Here is a 23603-nt window from a genome sequence, read left to right on the forward strand (position 1 = left end):
GAGAGAGAGAGAGAGTGCGTGTGAATACCTGCGTCTATGCGTCTCTCAGCAGCGTTCAGCAGCAGCGTCTACTAATAGCGAATCTTTAAGTTAAACTCCTTCATGAACCTCGCTACTGAGAAATGTCATGTAGCTTTTCAGCTGCGAAACTATTTTACTGATAAATTCGCGGTGCAGCGCTGACAAGAAGTTTCTGTTCGCGTCTCCGCGAGTGTGTGTGCGTCTGTGGGAGAGACTGGGAGAAAGAAAGCGTGATTTCCGTAGCCTACATAAAAAAGGTGGAAGACATGGAAATAGTTTGTCATTTGTTACCCTATTGTTTGTTATAGTTAAATATATATATTTATTTTATAATGTCGATTGCAAGTGACGTCGCAGGTATCGGAGAGTGCAAGTGGCGATTGCAAGTGACGTTGTAATTTAGTTTCTTTTTTCTTATCTTCACCACCTGGCTACTGTTGTAAAATGTTGAGCGATTCAAACAAAAAGTAATAAAAAATAGAACAAAATAAAAAATAAAGCCTGCAAGTGACGTTGCTAGCGGAAGCGCAAGTGTCTGAGAATGCAAGTCTGAGAATGCAAGTCTGAGAGTGCAAGTGCGAGGCTGCAGCCAGACCCTTCTCACTGACGCTGATGAGATTAACCCCTTAGGTATCGAAATTTGGTACCGAACGACGAGACGTTTTTCGATACTCGATGGTATCGAGGCAATTCGGTCGGTGCCTAAAAAGTATCGAACTCGATACCCAGCCCTACTTCTAAGGATGACATTATTCTTTAGAAAATGTATGAATTAAATGTTTAATTCCTTATAATCGCACACAAAATGGCTTGCACTTCAGATTGTTCATTGTAAAAACAATATGAAGTTAAATATTTTTATTTAGATAATACAGTTAACTCAATTTCTACCAGTAAGGATAAATAATATAAAAAGTAGTTTACATAATAATTATATACAATTTTATAAAACTGTTTAAATATTTTTGTTTATATATTATAAATATATATTTCAGTAAAATAGTTAACAAGCACAGTGAAACTTTTTTTTCAATGTACACCCTAAATGGACATGTTATTGTTATTAAATATTACTACAAAAAATTTAGATAAGTGTTATTTAAGTTTTATATAATTAACATTCTATAATGCATAACATTCAAATATGATTATATATGAAAATATATTCATCAAATTTTCATCTGCCATTGGTTGGTAAAACTGATAGTCCTGCCCCAAACAAATGCAATCTACAAATGGCTTACATATAGTTGACTCATCCTTTAAAGATCTTTTACATAATGTACAATGTTTATTATATTAATAAATGTTATTATAAAGTGTTACCATAAATACATGCAAACAATCACTTTATAACCACAAAAACAAAGAAAAAAGACTGAGAAATTATGTCAGTACCAGTGAGATGCACTCACACCTCCCACACACGCTCACGTCATCCAGCAGTCCCACCAACATCTCCTTGAGGGTCTGACGGAGAGATGACAGCGGGAAGAGCGCACAGAATTCCTCTTCATCTCCTCCAGCACTGTTCTGTCCCACCACCCGACACATGACCTCAGACCTCTCCTCTATACATGTACTACACTATAGACACCAAAACACTCTGTCTACTGCAGGTACATGCTAATCTCTCTCTCTCTCTCTCTTTCTCTCTCTCTCTCTCTCTCTCTCCAGTCTCTGTAAGCCTGGATTAAATCTAAATGACCACATGCTGATCTGTTACTGACCTCCCATAAAGCAGCAGAGAAAGTCAATCAGACATTTTGTTCACTGAGATGCCGTCCTACAGAAAACCTTTTTTTTTCATATAAAAAATAGCAAAGGTCAAACAGAGAAACCTCAATCAACATTTCACATCTTGAGACTTTATAACCTTTTAAAAATATTTGTACTTCTGTTTTTATGTATTTGCCCGAAATGGCAACTGTTTCAATCGGAGGAAATATAATTTTGACCAAACAACCAAAGTAGACTGAAAATGTTTAATGCAAGATATGTTTCCACAGTGTTTAAAAGATATTTGTAAATATGATGTTTAATCAAATTTTATTTGTATGCCTCAAAATAACTATGCATGGTCATAAACAGCTAAATACAGTGTCCTGTTTGACATTGTAAAACTGCTTTGACTCAACCAGTATTGTATAAAGCGTTATATAAATAAAGGTGACTTGACTACAGTTAAAAAGCTTAGGGTCAGTAAGATTTTTTAATGATTTTTTTTTAAGTCCCTTATGCTCACCAAAGCTGCATTTATTTGATCTGAAATACAGCAGTAACAGTAATATTGTTAAATATAAGTTATTCCTAAAGAAAACGCTGAATATTCAGCATCATTACTCCAGTCTTCAGTGTCACATGATCCTTCAGAAATGATTCTAATATGCTGATTTAGTGACATTAGAAAAATGTATTCTTATTATCAATGTTGAAAACATAATTTTTTGTTTTTTATATTTTTTGTGGAAATCGTGATACACTTTTTTCAGGATTCTTTGATGAATATAAAGTTCAAAATGTATTTGAAATAGAATTTTGTAACCCTGTACTGTCACTTTTGATCAATTTAATACATCCTTGGTAATTAAAAGTATTTAAAAAAAACGTACCGACCCCAAACAAAAATGTGTGTAAACTTGAATACTGAAAAATGACTGCCAAGCCCTACAATGCCATGCAAAAACATTTTACATTTTAAACCTTTCAAAGCAATGAAAGTCAAATATTATTGTTTGCAGCTGCCAAGTGTGCAGTAAGACTGTGGAATTCTGTTGAGCACGTCTCTCTCTCCATCTGACCCCATAACACCCACCGTAATCCTGATCACACCAGCCAGTCTCTCAACACAAGCTGCTCACACCTCCTAAATCTCTGACAGCACCACAGCTCATTCCCGCGGCTTACCTTTCCGCCCCGTTCGGCCTTATCGTTCAGCTCCTCCAAAGCAGGCGTCGCGGAGCCCTCGGGAAATTCCTGCTCTTGAGCTGGATCTGATGGAGAAAAAGAGGTGGAAAAGATGTTAATGAAAGAGTGGTCTGAAGAGTTAAGTCACGGTGATAGAGAGTGAAATAAACACACTCAAGGCTGATTAACTCAGTGCTCTCTCTCGGGATATGGCTCACCATAGTCCGACCAGTGCAAGCATTTGACCTTTATTAACCGCCATTGAACTGATCTCACTAACTGATGCAGGTCCACTCCAGCAGGCCTCTTGTCTCTGATTCTACAAAGCTTGGCATTGCATCAAATGGGAAAACCTAATATGCACTAGGTTTACTGTTAGAATAATGTTACAAGCCCCTCTACAGGAAACACCATCCTGTAGAGAATAACAGTCTTGTTGTCTGCGGAGAGCCCTGTGGTGTAATAGTTTATGTCTGGGCATTTTGACAGCGTCATGCTGTGAAACAAGCTGTCCATCGTTAGGTTCTCATCATAAAAACAGCAGGAGTTGTTTCATTGTTTGCAGTACGTCTAAAGAGCCAGAGGCCGCCAGCAGTCACAGCCCTCCGCAAGCCCTGCAGGCAGTTTCTTCACTAATACCTGTTCAGTTGATGGGTAACCAAATACATTTAAATTATACTTACAAAATAAAATAAAGTTGAAGTCGGTTAATATTTACTGATGACTACTGTAGCAGTTTACCATGATTACTGTAGGTAAAAATGTGCTTATCTAAAACATTATTTAAAAAAAAAATGTAAACTGAGATTTGATGGGTTTCATTTCTTTCATTTAATGGGTCTTTTTTGTTTGTTTGTTTTTCTCATAAAAAGGGCACCGCATGAGCCAGGACCACTGCTGCCCGCTCAAAAAACTAGCCACATGACATCCCTGGAAATAGTATGCAGAAATAAATACCCAGACCACCAATAAGTGTCAAATGCAAAGTTTGTTGCCCTCTGCAGTTCATGTAGGGTTAATGCAGAAAAAGCAGGGCACATCCAATATTATTTGAAAAGATATAATGGCAAAATACTATTCAAAAGTTTGGGGTCAGTAAGATTTATTTATTTGTTTGTTTTTAAAGTAATTAATACTTTTACATTGTTGCAAACATTTCCATTTCAAATAAATGCTTAAAGTTTCAATTGGTCAAAGAATCCCGAAAAAAAAATGTATCAAGGTGTCCACAAAAATATTAAGCATCTCAACTGTTTTCAACATTGTTGATAATAAGACATTTTTCTTCCAGATTGGCTTATTAGAATGATTTCTGAAGGATTGTGTGACACTGAAGACTGGAATAATGGCTGCTGAAAATTCAGCTTTGCCATCACTGAAATAAATTACAATTTAAAATATATAAAAATAGTAGGGATGCACCGATACCGATACTGGTATCGGGCCCGATACTGGTCTCCTGTACTCGTACTCGTACTCGTTAAAATGCCCCGATACCAAACGCCGATACCACACAGCATGTGATAAGTGCCATATTCAGACAAAGAAACACCGACAACAGAACAACAGACAGCAGAATGGAGTTAAGGATGTCTACTACGAAGTACAAATCATACCCAAAAATTCTTCATACAGTGGACTACCAATGAAACTGATACAAATTTGGGACCAAACATTATTAAGACCGAGTCTGGATTTGAAGTTCAGGTTTGCATGAAGCTGGGTGACAGCATGCCCAGGAGACTATATGCTGTCATTAAGGCTAAGGTTTGCCCGACTAAGTATTGATAGTTGTGTAAATACTGTCATACTAACAGCTGTCTGAATTATTTTTGGTTGATTGTAATCCATTACATGCCTTTCTATCAAAGTTATCTAACATTATCAAGATGAATTTGTTCTGACAGTTCTTGTCATATTTTATTACCATTTTCTAAACTATAGCAAATAAACTGTGATAATGTGAGAAATGTTGAAGGTATCTGAATAAATTTTGGTTTGACTGTATCTATTTGATAAATAAAGTTAACCAACTAACATTGCAATTCTGTTGTGTGATCTTTGATGTTCACTCACTTAGCACACGCATCATTTGGATTAAAACTAAATCGTAAAAATAAGACCATTTATATGGGCATTCACTATAAACATAATTTATTTTCAACGTTAGGCATACACGACTTTCTGGCGGAAGTGAATCTATTCTGCATCAGTACAAATACGTGCACGCGTTGTTCGTTTTGTTTGCTTGAGTGTTTCTGCATTATATGAGTGGCTTTGGAATATAAATCGCAGCACGTTTCAGATGAAAAAACGCGACTTCTATTTCTGAAAATATCACAGTTAGGAGATTTATAACGAGTGGTTCCCTCTAATGGTATTAAATTACAGATGATGTGCCATAGAGCAAAAAATGAACAGTGAAAGTAACAAAAACTTGTAAAATACATTTTAATGGGCATAATTAAGTGTGAAAATAACCGAAGGATATACAGTGAAACCAAAAATGATTCAGAGACCAGATATAATTTTTGATATTTTTTTACTAGTGGGTGCAGGACACTATAGTTCATTTATGTAAGTGAGGATAGCAAAATAAAGTAAACTGTGACAAATCATACCCAAAAATTCTTCATACAGTGGACTACCAGTAAAATTGATACAAATTTGGGTCCAAAAATTATTCAGACCGAGTCTGGGAAAAAAGTTCAGGTTTGCATGAAGCTGGGTGACAGTATGCCCAGGAGACTACAGGCTGTCATTGAGGCTAAGGGTTGCCCGACTAAGTATTCATAGTTGTGTAAATACTGTCATACTAACAGCTGTCTGAATATTTTTTGGTTGATTGTAATCTATTACATACCTTTCTATCAAAGTTATGTGACATTATCAAGCTGAATTTGTTCTGACACAGTTTAACTCTGAGTTCTTGTCATATTTTATTACCATTTTCTAAACTATAGCGAATAAACTGTGATAATGTGAGAAATGTTGAAGGTGTCTGAATAAATTTTGGTTTGACTGTATCTATTTGATAAATGAAGTTAACCAACTAACATTATACATACTCTTTTGGTTTCTGTACCCAATATTTAAAAAATGTACAAATGCAATAAAAATATTGGTATCGGCAAGTACCAAAAATAAAAGTATCGGTATCGGGCGAGTACTGGAAAAAGTGGTATCGGTGCATCCCTAAAAAATAGAAAAGCTATGACACTCTTTCAAAAACATAAAAAATAAATAAATAAGTAATTCTAATTTTTAACATTAATCTTTCATTTTAACATAATCTTTAATTAATTTTAAATTTAGAAAAAAAAAAGTTAAAAACTCTTTTCGGACCCCAAACTTTTGAACGGTAGCGTTTATAGATGAGCAGTGCATTATAAAGTGCATTGTGCTTTTCTACCTGTGGTCCACTGCTCCAGGTGAATGATGTCGCCCTGAGGAGGTTGGGGATGATCAGGTTCACTGGGGTCACAGTCTGGCCAGACGGAGCTTTGGTCGTCTGCGCTGTTATCCTCGCGTCTGAGGATGAGACGGAGCTCTTGTTGGCTGAAGAAGTTCTGCATGAGGCCGAGGTCAAGAGAGGCCACACTCACACCATTAAGAGTCAAGATCTCATCTCCAGCTTTCAGACCTACAAAGACAATACACATCATACAAATCAATCACAATACGTTCCATCAATCATAACATTTAAAATCGTATCGAGGCATAAGATATATTGAAATGTTACCTCTAATAAACGCCAGGCCTTCAGGATTCACCTCGCTCACATACACATGACTTCTCCTGGCACCATCCACATGACCTGTGACTGCAAAACCTGCAGAGAGCCGTAAGATTAAATTAATCACTGCCAGAATTGTTTCAACACATTTAAAGGAATGTTCTGAAAAATTCTGTCAAGATTTATTCATTTACATTTTGCTTTGAACCTGTGTGACTTTCTTTTTTCTGTGGAACACAAAAGAAGATGTTCAAGGGGATGCCCAAGCTGCACTTTTCCATACAATGAAATTGAATGTGTGGTTTTAGCACTTACAACTCATTTGTTCTCTAAGTACACTTAAATGGCCTTTTTTCATTCATATTATATGAAAGTACAGTTTTAAAAAATATATACATATATATTAGAGCTCGACCGATATGGGTTTTTTGGGGGCCGATGCCGATACTGATATTAGGGAGTAAAAAAAGACAGATACCGATATATCGGCAGATATTCTTTATGTGTAGGCTATATTATAGTAGAGTATAGTCAAAAGTTTGGACACACTTCCCATTCGTGTGTCCAAACTTTTGACTGGTACTGTTAACGTCAGAGCTTATCGATACTCCGGTCTTTCATAATTTAGCCCCGGGACCGATTAAATACCGGGTTTCGGTACCCATCCCTAGATATATCGGCGAATAATATCGGCTAAACGATATATCGGTCGATCTCTAATGTATATACAGTGGGTACGGAAAGTATTCAGACCCCCTTAAATTTTTCACTCTTTGTTATATTGCAGCCATTTGCTAAAATCATTTAAGTTAATTTTTTTTCCTCATTAATGTACACACAGCACCCCATATTCCGTCTATTGGACTGCAGAAAGATACTAACTTTTCAACTGCTACGTTACTTACTGTACTGACAAACTATGCTGACACCGTGTCCGCGCCGCAGCAGACCGTTGAAAATAATTTGAACTTTGTGTCAGCACGCCATAAATAGAACGAGGCATCAGTTTACTGCATCCAGTGTAGACAACATCACTGATTATCTGAATCTGATGTTAAAAATGAACCATCCATTCATCATATCATCATGCAAAACGAAGAATTAGATTCATTGTAATGTGACGATCAAATATAGGTGCAGGTGGGTGGCGGGTGGATAATTTGAAGCAGCGGACTCGGATGAAGTTTGAGCTCATCCGCGCATCTCTACACTACACTGACCTGGGTCGCCAGTAGCAAACAATGGAGCACACTCTTCTGGACACAATAAAAAAGAGGAATGGCAGAGGATCCCCAACTCCAGGTGTGAAAAACTTGTTGCATCAAAAAGACTCATGGCTGTATTAGATCAAAAGGGTGCTTCTACTAAGTACTGAGCAAAGGGTCTGAATACTTAGGACCATGTGATGTTTCAGTTTTTCTTTTTTAATAAATCTGCAAAAATGTCAACAATTCTGTGTTTTTCTGTCAATATGGGGTGCTGTGTGTACATTAATGAGGAAAAAAAATTAACTTAAATGATTTTAGCAAATGGCTGCAATATAACAAAGAGTGAAAAATTTAAGGGGGTCTGAATACTTTCCGTACCCACTGTACATTGTATGGAACAGAGCAGCTTGGATATTCTGCTAAACTTTGTTGTTCATCTGAAAAACATCATACAGTTTCTGAACAATGCAAGAGTGAGGAAATTATGTAAATGACGAGAGTGAATAAATATTCACTTATGGGTGAACTATTTCTTTTCTTGCTGATCCTGCTGTACAGTAACTCACCAAAGTCTACGGTTGTGTCCGGCCGGGACATGTTTATGGTCAACACATTGAGAGGCCAAACTTCCAGTTCATCATAGACCTGTTAAACAAGAGCAGAGCATAATTGTTGCTGTGTGATAAAGCAAGGTTTCGTGAAATAAGTGTGTATAACAATAAAAAAACAGCTTAGACTAGTTTGGACTTGCTTAAATTCCAATCCAACTAGTTTTAGATGGGCAACGTTAGGTTAACAGAACAAACTGGTTAAGATGGTTATTGTTGCAGGCAATACTAATCCAAATAGAGTTTAGCTTGAACAATCTGCTTTATAAAGTGTGTTTTCGTCTCACCAGGGTCCTCAGCTGGTCTGTGGGCACTGAAGTACTTCTCTCCACATCTTGTCCCAAATGTCTCCTCGTGTGCAGGCAGTGCAGAGCTGGGTCAAGCTGCTTTGCCTACAAAAGACAATGTTATCCACTATTACATTCATACAGAGATCAATATGGAGCTCAGAATGTGTAATGATTTATTAAATCATCTCAAAGCGAATGCATCCTGTGAGAACCTCAAAAAATTGTGCAAGCTTTCTGTCATTTCATGAGGTCTGAACCAGACACAAGAGACCACAAAAGACAGAAAATGCAAACGCATGAACTTTAGTTGTTCGTGTTTTTCTGGTTATGGCAATTTCAGGTCACTGGGTCTGTGAGAGGTGATTGCTGAATTACCTTGCAGGCCAATGAGAGAACATCAGCAACCAGAGAGTCCTGTTTGACTGGTACACTGACGACCTGACTGTCGGGCATGAGCACGTACACCCGGCTTTCCAGACTGCAGTCCCACGGGTTACCTTCAGGAGGCGCTGTTACATGCATTTTGGTAAAGGCATCCAACTTCTGCTGACAACAGGCAAGAGGATAAAAAAGACCAAAAGTGAAAAAAGTTCAAGTATAGATCAATGTCTCAGTTTGAAATAATTCAATAGCTTAGTATTAAAAATATGACATTGATAATTGAGATAATATTAGTTGCTTTATATAACTTTGCATTATTATTTAATACTGCAAATAGTAAAATAAAGTCCCTGTGCATTCAGTGTGGACATCAGAACCATGTTTCGTCTGCTACACCTACATAAATTATGTTAACTTTCACACTTTTTATGATTTTATGATTTTTATTTTTTATGATTTTAAGCTGTTTTATGCTACTAGTCTTGATATATAACCATCAACTATATGAAATGCTAAATGTTTAAACTGAAATGTGCTGCAAAATAATGTGTAATTATTGATTAATAAAATAAATAAATAAATAAATAAAAAAGTAATATATAGTTTTAGAAAATACCAAATAATAGCAATGCTACCAATTTGACAGTAGCTATTATCAAAATAGCTTTTTCCAATAATAGTATGATATCACTACAGTATATCGTCTTTTAATTTCCCTTGTGAAAAAGAAGTGTGATTAATTGTTCTGAATGTGCGCTTGCAAATAATATAACGTTCATGAATTAAGTGTACTTAAAGAGATTACTTTTATGACTGTTTCTTAACACACTTAAGTACTTTTAAAAAGTACACTATGTAAAAGTGAAAGTTTTACATTACATGTTGAATAATATTGTACTGATCTTTTGTCACATTTTAAAGTACAATTATTCTGATGTGCTGACTAACATACTAAAGCACATTTAAAGTACTTGATTATAATTAAATGATTGATTATTATTTTTCAATTATTGATACATAAAAATAGCTTGATGCTGGAACATAGCATTACGTTTACAGCTGCCTTTCTAGCAAACAAAACGTGAGAAAAAAATCCACTCCTCAAGCTTTCCTCTGCTCTTGTTCTGAGCCAGCCTGCTGGGTCAAAGCCAGGTGCCAACAACACTAATATGGATCTTTAGCGCACTCTTTATTCTGTGAGAGGGAGAAAGGGGGGTCACGTCCCTTTTCACTGACTCAACTCACACAGCTGTCACAACAACCTGCTGATCTGTGGACATTATGCAGTGCAAACAGATCACGGGGTGGAGAAATGGCCAGAATGGGGGAGGTTCGTTCAATGTAATTCTATTGTCCTTCAGCTGCATCCTCAATATGGGGACTTGACAATGCAAGCGCTATTGAACAATATAAGATGTCTTAACAGATTTTGGGAAGCTATTTTTAAACTGTAACTTACTAAGGACAATCTACTAACAACAACAGTCAAGATACTTTTTTGAAAAAGCATTTATTTCTGCTAAAAGCAGCTAATTTAAGGGCACAATATAAGTATGCGACGATACAATTAATTAGAGCCGTTTGTTTCTGGTACAAAAAAACAGTGGTTTTTAAATAGACGAAAAAAATTAAGAACAATTAATTAATGCTGAAAGCATGTATTATAAACTAAAATACTATGAAATACTAAACTAAAATACTAATATACTATAAACTAAAAAATAAAATATATTTCTGTCATGACAACTCTTGGAGGGATTGGCATGGTAATGTACATGACAATGTTTTGGTCTTGGCGGAATAGATCTGCTACGCTGCTGCTGCTGCAGCAGAGCAAATACCGAGACTTGCTACTGCCAATACATTCACAACATGCTGCTGTGAGCATGTAAGAAATATTGCTGCTGCAAATATAACATACATAAAATAACCCCCATATAGCATACATGAATCACCTCGTAGCAGATCTATACAGGTGGAGCTGGGGAAGGTGGAGGGTTTCTGAAGCAAGCTGCAACTGCTACAGCGAACACTAGTCATATATTTGAATGTTGGGCAGCGAGCTCATTGGCTACTGATACAGGAGAGAACCAATCAGCTGTGTCATGTCATAATTATGTCATTAGGTCAGATTGAGTTAGACCTATCGGACTGCACCATCTAGAGTTTCATGCCAGAACTCTGTATTTAATGTCATTTTTATTGAAGCGTGTAGGTTGTCTATTTAAATATTTTTAATTACATGTTTGTAATGATTGAGTTGCAATTTAGTATTTGTAAAATATATTAACTATGAATGTAATATCGAATAACATAATTAAAATTATAATCACGTGCTTTATTATGTTAATTAACACATCAAAATAAGTGTACTTCCTTAAAGCACAACAAAATATTATTAAAACATGATTTAAAATGTACTTTTTATGATGGATGGACGCACTTTTTTGGCCTTCAAAATCTCAACCCCCATTCATATTATAAAGCTTGGAAAAGCCAGGACATTTTTTTATATCACTCAGATTGTATTCGTCTGAAAGAAGAAAGTCATATACACCTAGGATAGCTTGAGGGTGAGTGAATCATGGGGTAATTTTCATTTTTTGGGTGAACTATCCCTTTAATGCGATTCAACACACCTTTTTCTCCCACAGTGGCTCACAGAAGATGTGATTTTCACTTGTTGCATTATGGTCTGAGCTGCTTTGTGTGGATGGATGACCAAACGATCCAGAGGAATATCCTTCAAAAATCTGCATCACGAACACACATACACAAACATTAAACACACTTCGTAAGAAATGCAGAGCAGCATCCAGGCTCAAAAAAGCAGCATGCTTTTATCTCCATGCTTTAATTAGAAACCATCGATCTGAGGCGCCAGCTTTGATACTATTCTGATTGTAGATCACAGCAGAAATAACCCTGAGGTTTGCTGGGAAATAATGAGAGGTCTGGAAGATGCTAAAATTATAGGTCTATAAAAGCTGACAGATGGATCAGCCGTAATCATGAAGGCAGAGTGGGAGACACGGCCTCCCCTCACCCAAGACACCCATGTGCCATACATAATTATTATATGGATGTAGTCTATACAAACAGACAAGGGTATGGCTTGTCCTCTACAAATAATTGAAAAGGCAAAACCCAAAATACCAAAAACTGACATAAGCTTTGTTCCTGCAGTGAGGTGGACTCCTCACGGTACATAGACAGCTAGCTACATACTAAAACAGCATCCTGTCTTAAATAAAACCTCACAACTGACTGAACTGAAACACTATTTATGAGCAACAAGGCAGTTAACGTCACTAATAGTGCTACACATGTGAAGCGCACAAGAAACTCGACTTATACTCATGGTTAAAACAGAATATTATGTTAGCATGTTGCTAAGCTAGCAACACAATGCTTTAAAAAAAAAACACAAAATCCTGCTGAAAAAACAGCTGAAAACAGCCTAAGCTGGGTGGTTGGTTTTAGTTGTTCTTCCAGCCTGGTCATAGCTTGTCTGCAGGCTGGTTTTAGTGGGGTTTTAACCACTTCTTTAGCTGGTCAAGCTGGTCTTAGCTGGTCAGGCTGGGAGACCAGCTTACCAACCAGCTAAAAACCAGCTTGGCCAGGCTGGGGCACCAGCTAAAACCAGCTACTTCCAGCTTAAACCAGCCAAGCCCAGCCAGCCAGCTTAGGCTGTTCATTTTAATTAGGTATTAATTAGGTTAATTTTAATTTTAATTAGGTACTATTATTTTAGCAATACCTTTCAATAATGAATGCAATAAAATTATATTTGAAACACACTTCCATCTTAAATACTTTTGTTTTTTTTCACAGAGCTTGTCGCAAAACTGGTGTTTTCAGCAACAAGCTATTTGTCTGTCCACACTGAAACTGTAACATGATGTAATGCAATCAAAAACAATCAGAAGATATTTAACATCTCATGATATAAATTATGAGGAATGGGATTTAGGACTGGGATTTCACTACTGGTGGGTTGACTCAGCACTACACAACCGAAACCAAACATCAAATATGTCCTGTCAATTGTTATGGTCAAACAAAAACTCAAATTTACATGAAAAAAGAAATAGCTTTTTTCATCACACATCTGGTTAAAATTTTTCAAGTTACTTGAAAATCAAGCAGTTTTGGTCGTTGCAGCGAATTTGCGTGACAAACTTGAACATGAGCAAAATCTATGTTGAAACTTTTTGGCCTTCACACAAAACTCCCGATCATGCGGATTTATATTGAAATGACTGGAATTGGCTTGAGAAATTTTGCTGATCAATGGTAAATGTGGCTGTACTTTGAAAATTATTTGTTGTTTTATGCCGACGCAGATAGCAGAGAATATACTGGGCACACAATTGTTATATGGGGTGTGTTTGTGTGTGTTTGTGTGTGTGTGTGTGTGTGTGTGTGTGTGTGTGTGTGTGTGCGAGTGCATGTGCTTCAATGACATATGCAAGACATATCAACAAGCCGTTGTGATGCTCTCTAAGCAAACTAGTCTAAAAAGACGAGTCAGCCCAAAGCACCTGCAACATTTTTGTTGGTTATATAATTTTCAGTTTTGTATATATTTAAATATAATTCACATTTATTTAACACACAGCATTATCATATTGCGTTATTTAACCAGATATCGCATATCAAATGCATACATATTTTCATCAGTATCATGCAGCGCTAGTTGGTGAGTAGCTATACTTTATTTCAATAGTCCACTTTAGACATTCTATATAAGTAACTTTTTAAATGTCAACTAATACACACACACACTGTCACTTTAATCAGTCTGAATAAGCTCTTTTGCACTACAAATAATAAAGCAGACTTGACATGACTTGACTTGAACTCTCATATTAATACTCTCAGTATTAGTAGTCTGTTAGGTAAGGTTTAGGGTAAGTACACTAAGTTGACATGAACTTGCAAAGTTACATAGTCAGAACGTCTGCTGTGGGAACATCAAAATAAAGTGTTAGCAGATATTAAGCAGACAGTCTACTAATACTCTAATGACTGGTAGTCATGTAGTTGTAAAGTTACTTACTGCAGGATGTCTAAAGTGGACTATTAGAGAGTGAAATAGAGTGTTACCGGCAAGTCTTTAAGAAAAGAGCTGAGTTTGTAAAAAAGCACAGAGGAAGACATCCAGACAACAGTAGCAATACTACAACTGAGCAGTTTATCTGGGGACGGCAACTCTGACTTGACTCTGACTAAAGCATCTAAGCCCTCTGGAAACAATCACACTGCCCCGTAACCCTTTTGAATCAAACAGCATCAGACGCTACATCTGTGCAGTAAAGCTGTCTCTCCTCTCAGACTGTTTCCAGCTTGCAGCAATTAACCGCATGCAGCTCATGGTAATCCCCATCTTTGGAATCATGCACTATTAGGGGCTGTTTTGACCAGATTTGGTCCACTTAAGGATGGATGATTATGAGGCTGGAACCGCTGAGTGATTGGCTCCAAACTCACATGAGGCCGTCTACCTAATCATACATGTGGATTTAGAGCTCATGCTCTGTGTTAACACAAAAGCCCTTCAGAGAAGGAATGCTGAGCTGGGCTTAATTACAAGAACTGATTGAGAAACAGTATTTCCAAAACAGCCCCAGAACAGTTTGACAGGAGAAAGGAACAGGACTGCTGTGTGTTTTCCTGCCATTTGACCTCCAGAGAAAGCTTTGATGTGTGAGTCAGTGGCTGTTTGTTTTGTCCGAGTGTGACAGTGTTTCCCACCCTGACACCTGTGGACAGCATTAACACACTACTGTGAGACTAAATGAGTAAAACAGGCCTGTGTCTTAAAGGGGTCATATGATGCGATTTCAAGTTTTCCTTTCTCTTTGGAGTGTTACAAGCTCTTGTCAGTACTGCAGTCGTAAACACAGGCCAGTGAACCTCAGAGTAAGACTCCTAACCTGAAATCACAGCTATGTATGTACTGATTCACGTCAATTAGGATTAACACTAATTAAAGGAAAACTGCTCCTTTTATTTTTATTTTCCCTAAGTGTATTCTTTATTGTTAGGTTTTGGCAGGTCTCAAAATACATAACTGTCTGGCAAAAGAATTTCCATGATATTTTCAGTTCTAGCCAGATTATTTTTTTAAATAATTTCATTGCGGTTGCCCCTACCAAAGAGTATTTCTTACCTGGGACAGGGACTGTCTCTTTTCATGGTTACGTTTGGTCAGACTGTCTAATCCCTTCTGTGAAGAAAAGAGCAGTCCTCGTTTGTTCCGCATACCTCGAGGATGAGAGCGAGATCGTCTCTTCAGGGTGGCTTCATCACGAGTGCATATCTGCACAAACACAAGCTCATTTAAAAAAAATCTCAGTGCTCCATCATCTTAATTTAATTTTTGTGGCGCATCTCAAAGGTAGACTGTTTTAATTAGGTCTTTTTTTGGTATCTTACACAATTCCCTCAAAGCATGTGACAGATCCTCACCAGTGCATGAAAGGACGAGACAGAGAAAATTCCCAGACGACCTAGCACCATTTTAGACGGGCGTCCAGCAGTGGCTAGCAGGCTTTTTGGATTGGGCAGCTCTGTGCCCTGCAGGCTAGCCAGGTAACAGCGCATGCGGAAGAGCTCTATGTTAAACTTCTCCAGGTTCTGTTCCCATTGCAGGATCTGTGGGTCAGAGATGAAGGAGAGAGAGCAACGCATTGAAATACATTTGAGAAAGCTATAGACATTATAAATATTATAGAGTTACAACAACCCACAACACTGGCGGTGACTTATGTATGGGAAAGTAACCCTCAAATTTTCTTTAGAAAACCTAAAAACCTAGAAATGTAGATAATGCGGATCAGCAGGACATGGGGATGACAAGTCTGAATGCTTGTATTATATATTCTTGGATGCTCTGAAGGCACTGTGGTGTGGTTGCTGTTCAAACAGCAACATCAATGACTTAATTGCCCAATTTAGCAAACCACTCATCTGAACAACTTGGATTTGGCCTTCAAACTTTTGAAACAAACCACACACATATGCATAAACATCCACACACACACACACACACATCCGTTTTGTTCCTCACCTGGCTCTCAATAGCCTTCCTGTTCTTCTGGTCGCTGATGACGGACAGCTGCAGCTCTGCCATCTTCTTCATTTTGCCATCCATGTCGATCTTCTGCAGAAGAGCTCTGCTCTGGCTCTTCAGCAAACGCAGAGTGTCCTCCTTCCCCTGACGCTTAGCTAAATGTGATGCACTGGCAGAATGGATGGCCGTCACCCAGTTCTCCAGGTCTGTTTGATTAGCAGCCTGCAAGTAACAGGTGAGAGATAAGAGACAACTTATAGCCAAAAGTCCACATTGTGGAAATAGTGTACTGTGTACTATATTATATGATAAAGGCCACATGCCTGAAAGAGATAGACATCTCCATAGGCATTGCTGAGGCAGAAGACATGCTCTTTCTTGGGATGCTCAGGAACTGCCTGCACAATACTGTCCTCGGCAAGCACTGCGTAATGTGGTGTGCATTCCTGCTCAGGGGAGGTCTTTCCATTGGATTCACCCAACAAAAGTGTACTGCCTACAGGAGACAGGGAAACAGAGATAGAGCTCCTAATAATGACGAGCAAACATTATCCATTACAGCTACATTTTGAAGTCTTAGAACTGAAAAATTGAATTGGCTGTGCATGTTTTACTTGATGAAAATTCAGCATTAGTGTTAATCTGCATTTATTGTCCGCTTGTTCTCAAGACTACCATCTTACCTTTGAGCGTGACCCAATACTGCCTCCACTTGCGTCTTGCTACCAGCTCCAGTTTGCGGTCCTTGTGGAGGGTAATGAGGGTCTTAAAAGCCAACCAACCAGCCCTCCGCACAACACCTTGCTCCTTCTGAAACAGGAAGTCCATTTGCTCCAAAGAGCCCATTGAGCCACTGCTGCTTTCTCCTTCACCATCCCAGACCTGGAGTCCAGCAGCAGTTCCACTGCTGCTGCCAGTCTCTAGGCCCTGCATAAAGTTATCATAGATGTTCTGCCTCAAGGCCACACCCTGGTTCTGCAGCCCAAATGGGCCCGTTGAGGAACCAGAGCAGTCCAGCTGTGTCTGGGAGGACATGGGATTCCAAAATGGTCTGGATTCCTCTAGTGTGCCCCCAGCTCCACAGCTGATGACCTCTGTAAAGTCCAGAGTACTTGGTTCCTGAGGTTGGGTAGATATGAAGTGAGAAGAGGATGGCAAATGTTAACATGTAACTGTTTTACAAGGTTGCCACAATGTTGTGAAGTTTTTCACACCCTTTACAACTCTTACAAATCATGGCCAGTTCAACAAGCATACCATTTCAAAACATAAGTAATTTGTTGTTTCAGAGAGGAATGTCATCTAAGAATGCTTTACAGCATTGAAGAATGTCAACTTCAACTAAAACATCATTTTACACCCAGAACACTGAACAGGAAATGGAATTGTAATATGATAACATCTGCATGATAATTCTGGAGTCAAACAGGAAGGTCTGCTATGCTGACAGATTTACACTAACGCCCAATACACCAAAAAAATCATTTTCTCACCTGCAGCCTTCGCTTCTTCCTTCTTAGACTTCCTGTCCAATCGCTGAGGCGGCGGATGCGACTCTTGAGCGAGTCCTTCCTTGCATTCCCATCAGGAACTGCTTTTCTGCATGGCAGGGATTGTGAGGTGTAATTCTGGGTTTTCTGACTCTCATCCTGGGAGTTCACATCCAGAGAAGCAGTCGGTGAGGTTTGGAGGTGAGGAGTGTCCTCAAGCTGATCCACTGCTAGGATGCCCACGGTAGGGAATGGCACAGTCATGTTGGGGTTTGTGTAAAGGTCGGATAATCCATTATGTTCCAAATGAAGGAACACAGAGTCTCCAATACCACTGTCTTCCTCAGCTCGGTTAGCATTGTACCCATTACTATTGCAATCACTGCTTGCATACTGACTGCCATGAACTGTGGCTTGGCAGGTGAGGTTACCCATATGGTTCTCAGATTGTTCTGTATTGTAACCATTAAAACATCCAAAATCTACAGTACGTGTGGATGAGAGTGTGGTATATCCACTACTGTTGTCCGAAGGTTGGCCGGTGGTGAAGACGTTATCACACAGATCTTCTGTCCCATTCCCCCAGGGTGAGTCATACCATGAACCCTCAGAGCTAAGAGAGCTCCCATTACTGGCCCTTTGGGTAGCATCAACAGGTACACTGGGACAGCTGCCCAAAGACAGCGCAACATCCGGCTCCCTCCGTGCATTGGTAAACTCTACCCTCAGACTTCCATCCTCACGAAAAATAACTTTGGGACTGCTCTTACTGTCTTTAATCTCAGAACTGGTGCTCTTCATAGGGGCCTGGAGGCCTCCAGTCTGTTGTCTGTAGCCTACAAAGAATCCATTTCCCTGGAATAAAAGGTTGTCATTGTCTCTGTGTCTCTCTGAATGTACTTTGTCACTAGATCCCCCTTTAATGCAGTCATAATGGCGGGAGATGTAAGGTTGGCTGTTCTTGTGTGGTGAAAATCCATTTTTGGCCTTGTATCCAGAGGTGCTTTCAGTGCTCCTCCACCAAGAATGTGGGGAAAGTGCCTCCTCTTTTGAGGTGTGCAGCTTCGAGGAGCTAGATTTTCCCTTACCAGGGATGATGAAATTGCTATACTGACTATCTGTATTTCCCATTCTGATCTGTGAGGAAAATGGTAAAGAAACATCAAGGTCAAAGTTAAGCATTCCATGCATTCATCTTTCTACCTAACCATCCATATAACTATGCATCTATCTGTCTAACTTTCTATCTGTCCAGTTAACTGTTCACTTATCCACCCATCCATGCACCTACACACAAAAACACACACTTTTAAAACAACAGTATTACATAGTAAAAGAGTTTCTTTTTACCTGTAATAAAGTCAGTTGTCAGAGCATACAAAGATATTCCTTCATATTTCTTTTAGACATATTCCTTTACACTGGCCATCCTCTTTTTCCAACGTTGTCTACGGCTAACTTCTGTCTGCTCCTGCCTGGTGCAGCATCTGACTCTCACTGAGATCCTCCTCCCTTCACTGTCTCTCTACCACAGCTGTTCCTCTCTCTCTCTCTCTCCATCGCTCATCTGTGGAGAAACAGAAGAAGGGAGGGGCATGTGTCAGTAACACACAGTCAGCTCTTGTGTGTGCAGTCTGCAGTGGGAAGCCCCACTCCAACCCCCAACCCCAAATCTAAATAGACCTCACGCTTCTGTCCTGCTGCCACATTCCATGACGTAGTGCCGCAAGCATTAACAAGGGCAGACTTCATACAACCTCCCTGTCTATTTTTTTAGGCTAGGAAATTCTTCACAATTTTCTTAATTTTTTTGTCTGAACCGTAATGGTTCAGTAACTCAATCCCTCAAAGCAATGTGTTTAGACTGTACACAAAATCGTTTGACTATGTTTGGGGTAGCATTGTTTTGTCTCAAAGCCAGAAGAGGATTTGGAAAATATCCGTAATGAGAATTGTATTAGTGGCAGGATGAAGTGCTCCTGGCTGCTTGGGAATATTTCATATCCTGTGAACTTTACGGAGTGAGATTTAGGGGTGATAAGGGACTTCGGGGTTCAGAGGTAGCAAAACCATCCTGCCCTAACAGCTCAAGAGGATATGGAAAAAACACACCACCCTAACCATGACCTCTAACACAGAAGTGAGCACTGAATGCCGCCAACACCATCTTCTTTCACACAACCAAGCTTCAATGAAGCAAGGAACAGTGCTCTTGAGATGCAGCAGGGAGGCGGATGGCTGCTTAATTATGAAAAGTACCAGCAGGCGGTATGATGTTATGCTTCCAACACTGTGGCTTTGTAAGAGACTGAACACAGAAGCAGCCAATGAGTTTTGTCGGTTCCAGACGCCGAGCTGCAGAGGGCTGAACCAGGGCATTGTGGGATGTGTGTCCTGTCCCATTCAGAAAAGATGATCTGAATGGCAGTCGCTCACATTGTGAGCTTCTTTGTGTGTCTCACTGGCCATCTGCTGCCCCAAGGAGTGAGATCAGTCACCCTCGACCCGCGCAATTCACTCATCCGAAAAGAAGCGCAAGACTGCAGTGCCAAACTTTACCAGAATTCAACAGACTAAGCCAAGAGCTGCTGTGTGATAAGTCAAAGACACTTGTTGAAAGATGCATGTGTGTGTTTTGTTATGTATAGGTATTTTCCATCTGCTCTTGACACTGAGCGTCACAGATCTTACAGGAATTGAAATTGTGGCATATGTTTGCTACTTCTCATTCTTAGTTGTGCTGTCGTTTGACTTCAGAAGACTGTTTCCCACCAGTCATATGGACAGCGTTTTTATTATCATATGATCATATCATATTATCATATCATACCAACTTACAATTTTCACCTGGTGTACAATAAAACAGCTGACAAAAATCCCTTAGACCTACACTGCAAGAGGGACCCCAGCCATATCTAGAATTTCAATGGGTGGGCTCTTTGACTTTGCCAGCAAGCAAACACCCAGAACCCCCTAGAATTGTGGCGGTGAGTTTTACACAGGCAAGTTCCATTCACATTTAATTCAGAAACTATAAAAGTATAGTTACAAGTTAAAGCAGGACAGTTTTATTGATTTATTGTTTTCAGTTTGAAGGCTACCAGGTGCACATTCACATAAGCATACTTTAACACACAGTGAATGCAGTCTTGCTGCTCCAAACCAATGAGCAATCATAATTCTGCAGCCTGATGTAAAACATGCACATCTACAAACACATTACACCCAGCAAACAGTGATTATGTCTTCCTGGCTCGAAGAATGAGGGCATTATAAAAGTATGTATTTTTATAAAGAACGACTCTAAGCGGTTTTGGGAGGGGTGGTTTTGGGTGGTGGAGGCAGCTGGCCGCCTGGAAGACGTGACTGGGCCTCTTGTTTGACCCAGCATGCCATAACTACCAGCACACCATGTTTAAGACAAACTACCACACCAAAGACAACACACAGCACCAAGGAGAAGGGAGAGAGAGAAACCATTGTTGGTTCCAGGTGTTAGGGTGCGATCACTTGATAAAAGTAATGGGTTGGATCAAAGTAACAGACAGGAAGTGTGGAGTTGCCCCTGCACACATAGAACACACACACACTTTCTTTGATTAAAAGATACATTTTCTAGAACACAGAGGTACTTCACAGCTTATAGCAGAATAATCCTTGTGAAGAAATGACATTAAAGTATATTTTAGTTTACCATGCCAATTTTTGTCAGTACATTCAGCAGTACACTTTATCCATAAAAGTAATTATGAATTTACAAGTAAAGATGTACTTTAAAGGGTAAAAAGCATTCTTAAGTTCAACTAATTTCATTTAATATAAATGTAAACCATAATACATTTTAATTTAAATGCAACTAAGTGTTCAAAAACATGACATGCAGTTCTTTTAAATTAGATTATTTCTGTAATAAGTATGCAAAAGTGTAATTATTTTTCACAGGAGAAATGATAGCATAATACAACACTAGACAATACAGGAAATAGCTTTTCCATTTGCTTTGACTGCTGTTACATCAATAATGTCAACAATAACTGACGAAGAGATGTGATGGGCCAAGGTCTGTGTGCTATCAGACATAGCGTTTACCTAATACAGCACCACCATCAATACTAACTGAATATACTGTAACAGTGATTCAATCTGCTGCCAGTTTCCAGCAAACTGTTTCTGTTGGCGCTAGACAGCGGTCTAGTCAAAAGCAATTTGTGAGAATATGGCGCAAAAGCAAGGATGTCAGTTTCCGTGAGAGATTTTGCTGATGTCAGACTAGTAAAGAATTTGTTTAGCTTTGAAGTTAAAGGTTCACTAAGTACTGTAACTTACATTTTAAGGAGACAATGTAAATGGTGCTTGCCCATACAAAACTCACCACCTTGATACTAGGGTGTGGTTACTAATGTCAACAAGCCACACAATGTATCTGTCATGTCTGTAGTTGAAAGTAGTTAGCAAACATAACTAATTACTTCTACCTAAATGTTTAAGTGGACATATTAAAGGGCACATTGCTTTTTTTAAAGGCACCAAAATACGTTAGTTCACACCACACGCCGTGAACCATTTGCTACTTTCTATTGCTAGTCACAGCAGGTGGTATTATTGAGAGGGAAATTCTAATTCGAGAAAGCATGTGATTCTCATAAGCGCAAGAGTGTCATCGCTATTTTTGTTCTGATTTCCTGAAAGAGAAAGGAAGAGTCTGTGTGAAAGTGTAAAAAGTTAGTGCTGTCTACTTTTAAGTGTATGATGGTCTCAGAGCTAACAAGGACTAAAAGGCACACAGTTTCATTTAAAAAAAATTATTATTTTGAAAAATTCATATACATATGATACAATGGAAATGAAAGGAAAAAATGAATATATGGCAGAATGTGTGTTGCATGCCTTTTCCAGACAGGAAAGCAGTTGTGTGCGTCACAGAACAATCCATAGCGGAAGGAAAGCACTGCAGGCCACTGTGAGCGAGCTCACAGGAAAACCATGTTGAAAAGGGGTAGATATGGGTAGGGGACAACTGTGCACTGGGCCATTTCTCATGGGAAAATGCAGGGATAAGACAGGTCTGGAGGGAACGGCACTAGGACACAGGAAGCCAGGCTTGACCTGTTTCCTCCCACTTCCTGAGACAGACACTCTTATAGTCTGTCAGTGGGCAGAAAGGCAGAGCGCTGCATTGGGTCAGCACTGGGATGGGTATGTTCGTCCAGCTGCTTCCGCTGTTCTTTTGCTTTGTAATGAACATTCATCACTCAGAACCAACCAAACTAAATGTCTATGAGGACAAGTCGGTCCAAACGCCACTATATTGTATTCTCCTACTTACTTGCATTCAGAAAGACCGAAATCTCCATATGTTAGTCAAGATTATATTCCAATAATACATTTTAGATCAGCATCAATTTTTGTACAGCTATTGCTATGATTTCAGTTGTGGAAAACACAAGATAATAATATCCTGACAGCACTGAACTTATTTTAGAATAATGCTGAATTTACGTGAGAGTTAAATATTCCTTGTGAAAAAGCATACGTAAGAAAAACTTATTATATAAATTAAATGCAATTATCTGAACTTCAGAGTGCTTTATTTTGACCCAAGTATGAACATCTTTATACATAATTTCATAAGTAATTCTATTGTCTTTTAAATATGGTTAAAGTGTATTGTCAAATGTGCTGACGAGCATTTATGGTAAACTAAAATAAACGTTAATGTCATTTCTATTGAAACGTTTATGTCATCTATTTAAACATTTGTAATTACACATTTGTAACTATGAAGTTGCGATTTAGCCTAGTATGTTTAAAATATATGAACTTTGAATGTTATATCAAATAACACTACAGTAAAATGATAATCAAGTACATGTGCTTTAGTATG

At 38.7% G+C, this 23603-nt stretch overlaps 1 protein-coding gene across 1 annotated transcript in view; it reads right to left on the reverse strand.

Moving 5' to 3' along the window:
* Window positions 1–23603, reverse strand: part of LOC107742216 (T-lymphoma invasion and metastasis-inducing protein 2-like) — a 53964-nt gene that overhangs the window by 17107 nt on the left and 13254 nt on the right. Inside the window, exons 2-15 of the mRNA XM_016555113.1 lie at window positions 19070–19286; window positions 17723–18856; window positions 16913–17348; window positions 16553–16725; window positions 16227–16451; window positions 15626–15811; window positions 15327–15476; window positions 11791–11904; window positions 9146–9313; window positions 8768–8872; window positions 8439–8517; window positions 6671–6760; window positions 6341–6571; window positions 2929–3014 (exon numbers count right to left, since the gene is read on the reverse strand). Of these exons, the coding sequence (XP_016410599.1) occupies window positions 2929–3014; window positions 6341–6571; window positions 6671–6760; window positions 8439–8517; window positions 8768–8872; window positions 9146–9313; window positions 11791–11904; window positions 15327–15476; window positions 15626–15811; window positions 16227–16451; window positions 16553–16725; window positions 16913–17348; window positions 17723–18850 (3171 nt within the window). The 5' untranslated portion in view covers window positions 18851–18856; window positions 19070–19286. The remainder of the gene's footprint in view (window positions 1–2928; window positions 3015–6340; window positions 6572–6670; window positions 6761–8438; window positions 8518–8767; window positions 8873–9145; window positions 9314–11790; window positions 11905–15326; window positions 15477–15625; window positions 15812–16226; window positions 16452–16552; window positions 16726–16912; window positions 17349–17722; window positions 18857–19069; window positions 19287–23603) is intronic.

Source organism: Sinocyclocheilus rhinocerous, unplaced genomic scaffold (genome assembly GCF_001515625.1).
Source record: "Sinocyclocheilus rhinocerous isolate Xijiao unplaced genomic scaffold, SAMN03320098_v1.1 scaffold2752, whole genome shotgun sequence".
Classification (NCBI taxonomy): domain Eukaryota; kingdom Metazoa; phylum Chordata; class Actinopteri; order Cypriniformes; family Cyprinidae; genus Sinocyclocheilus; species Sinocyclocheilus rhinocerous.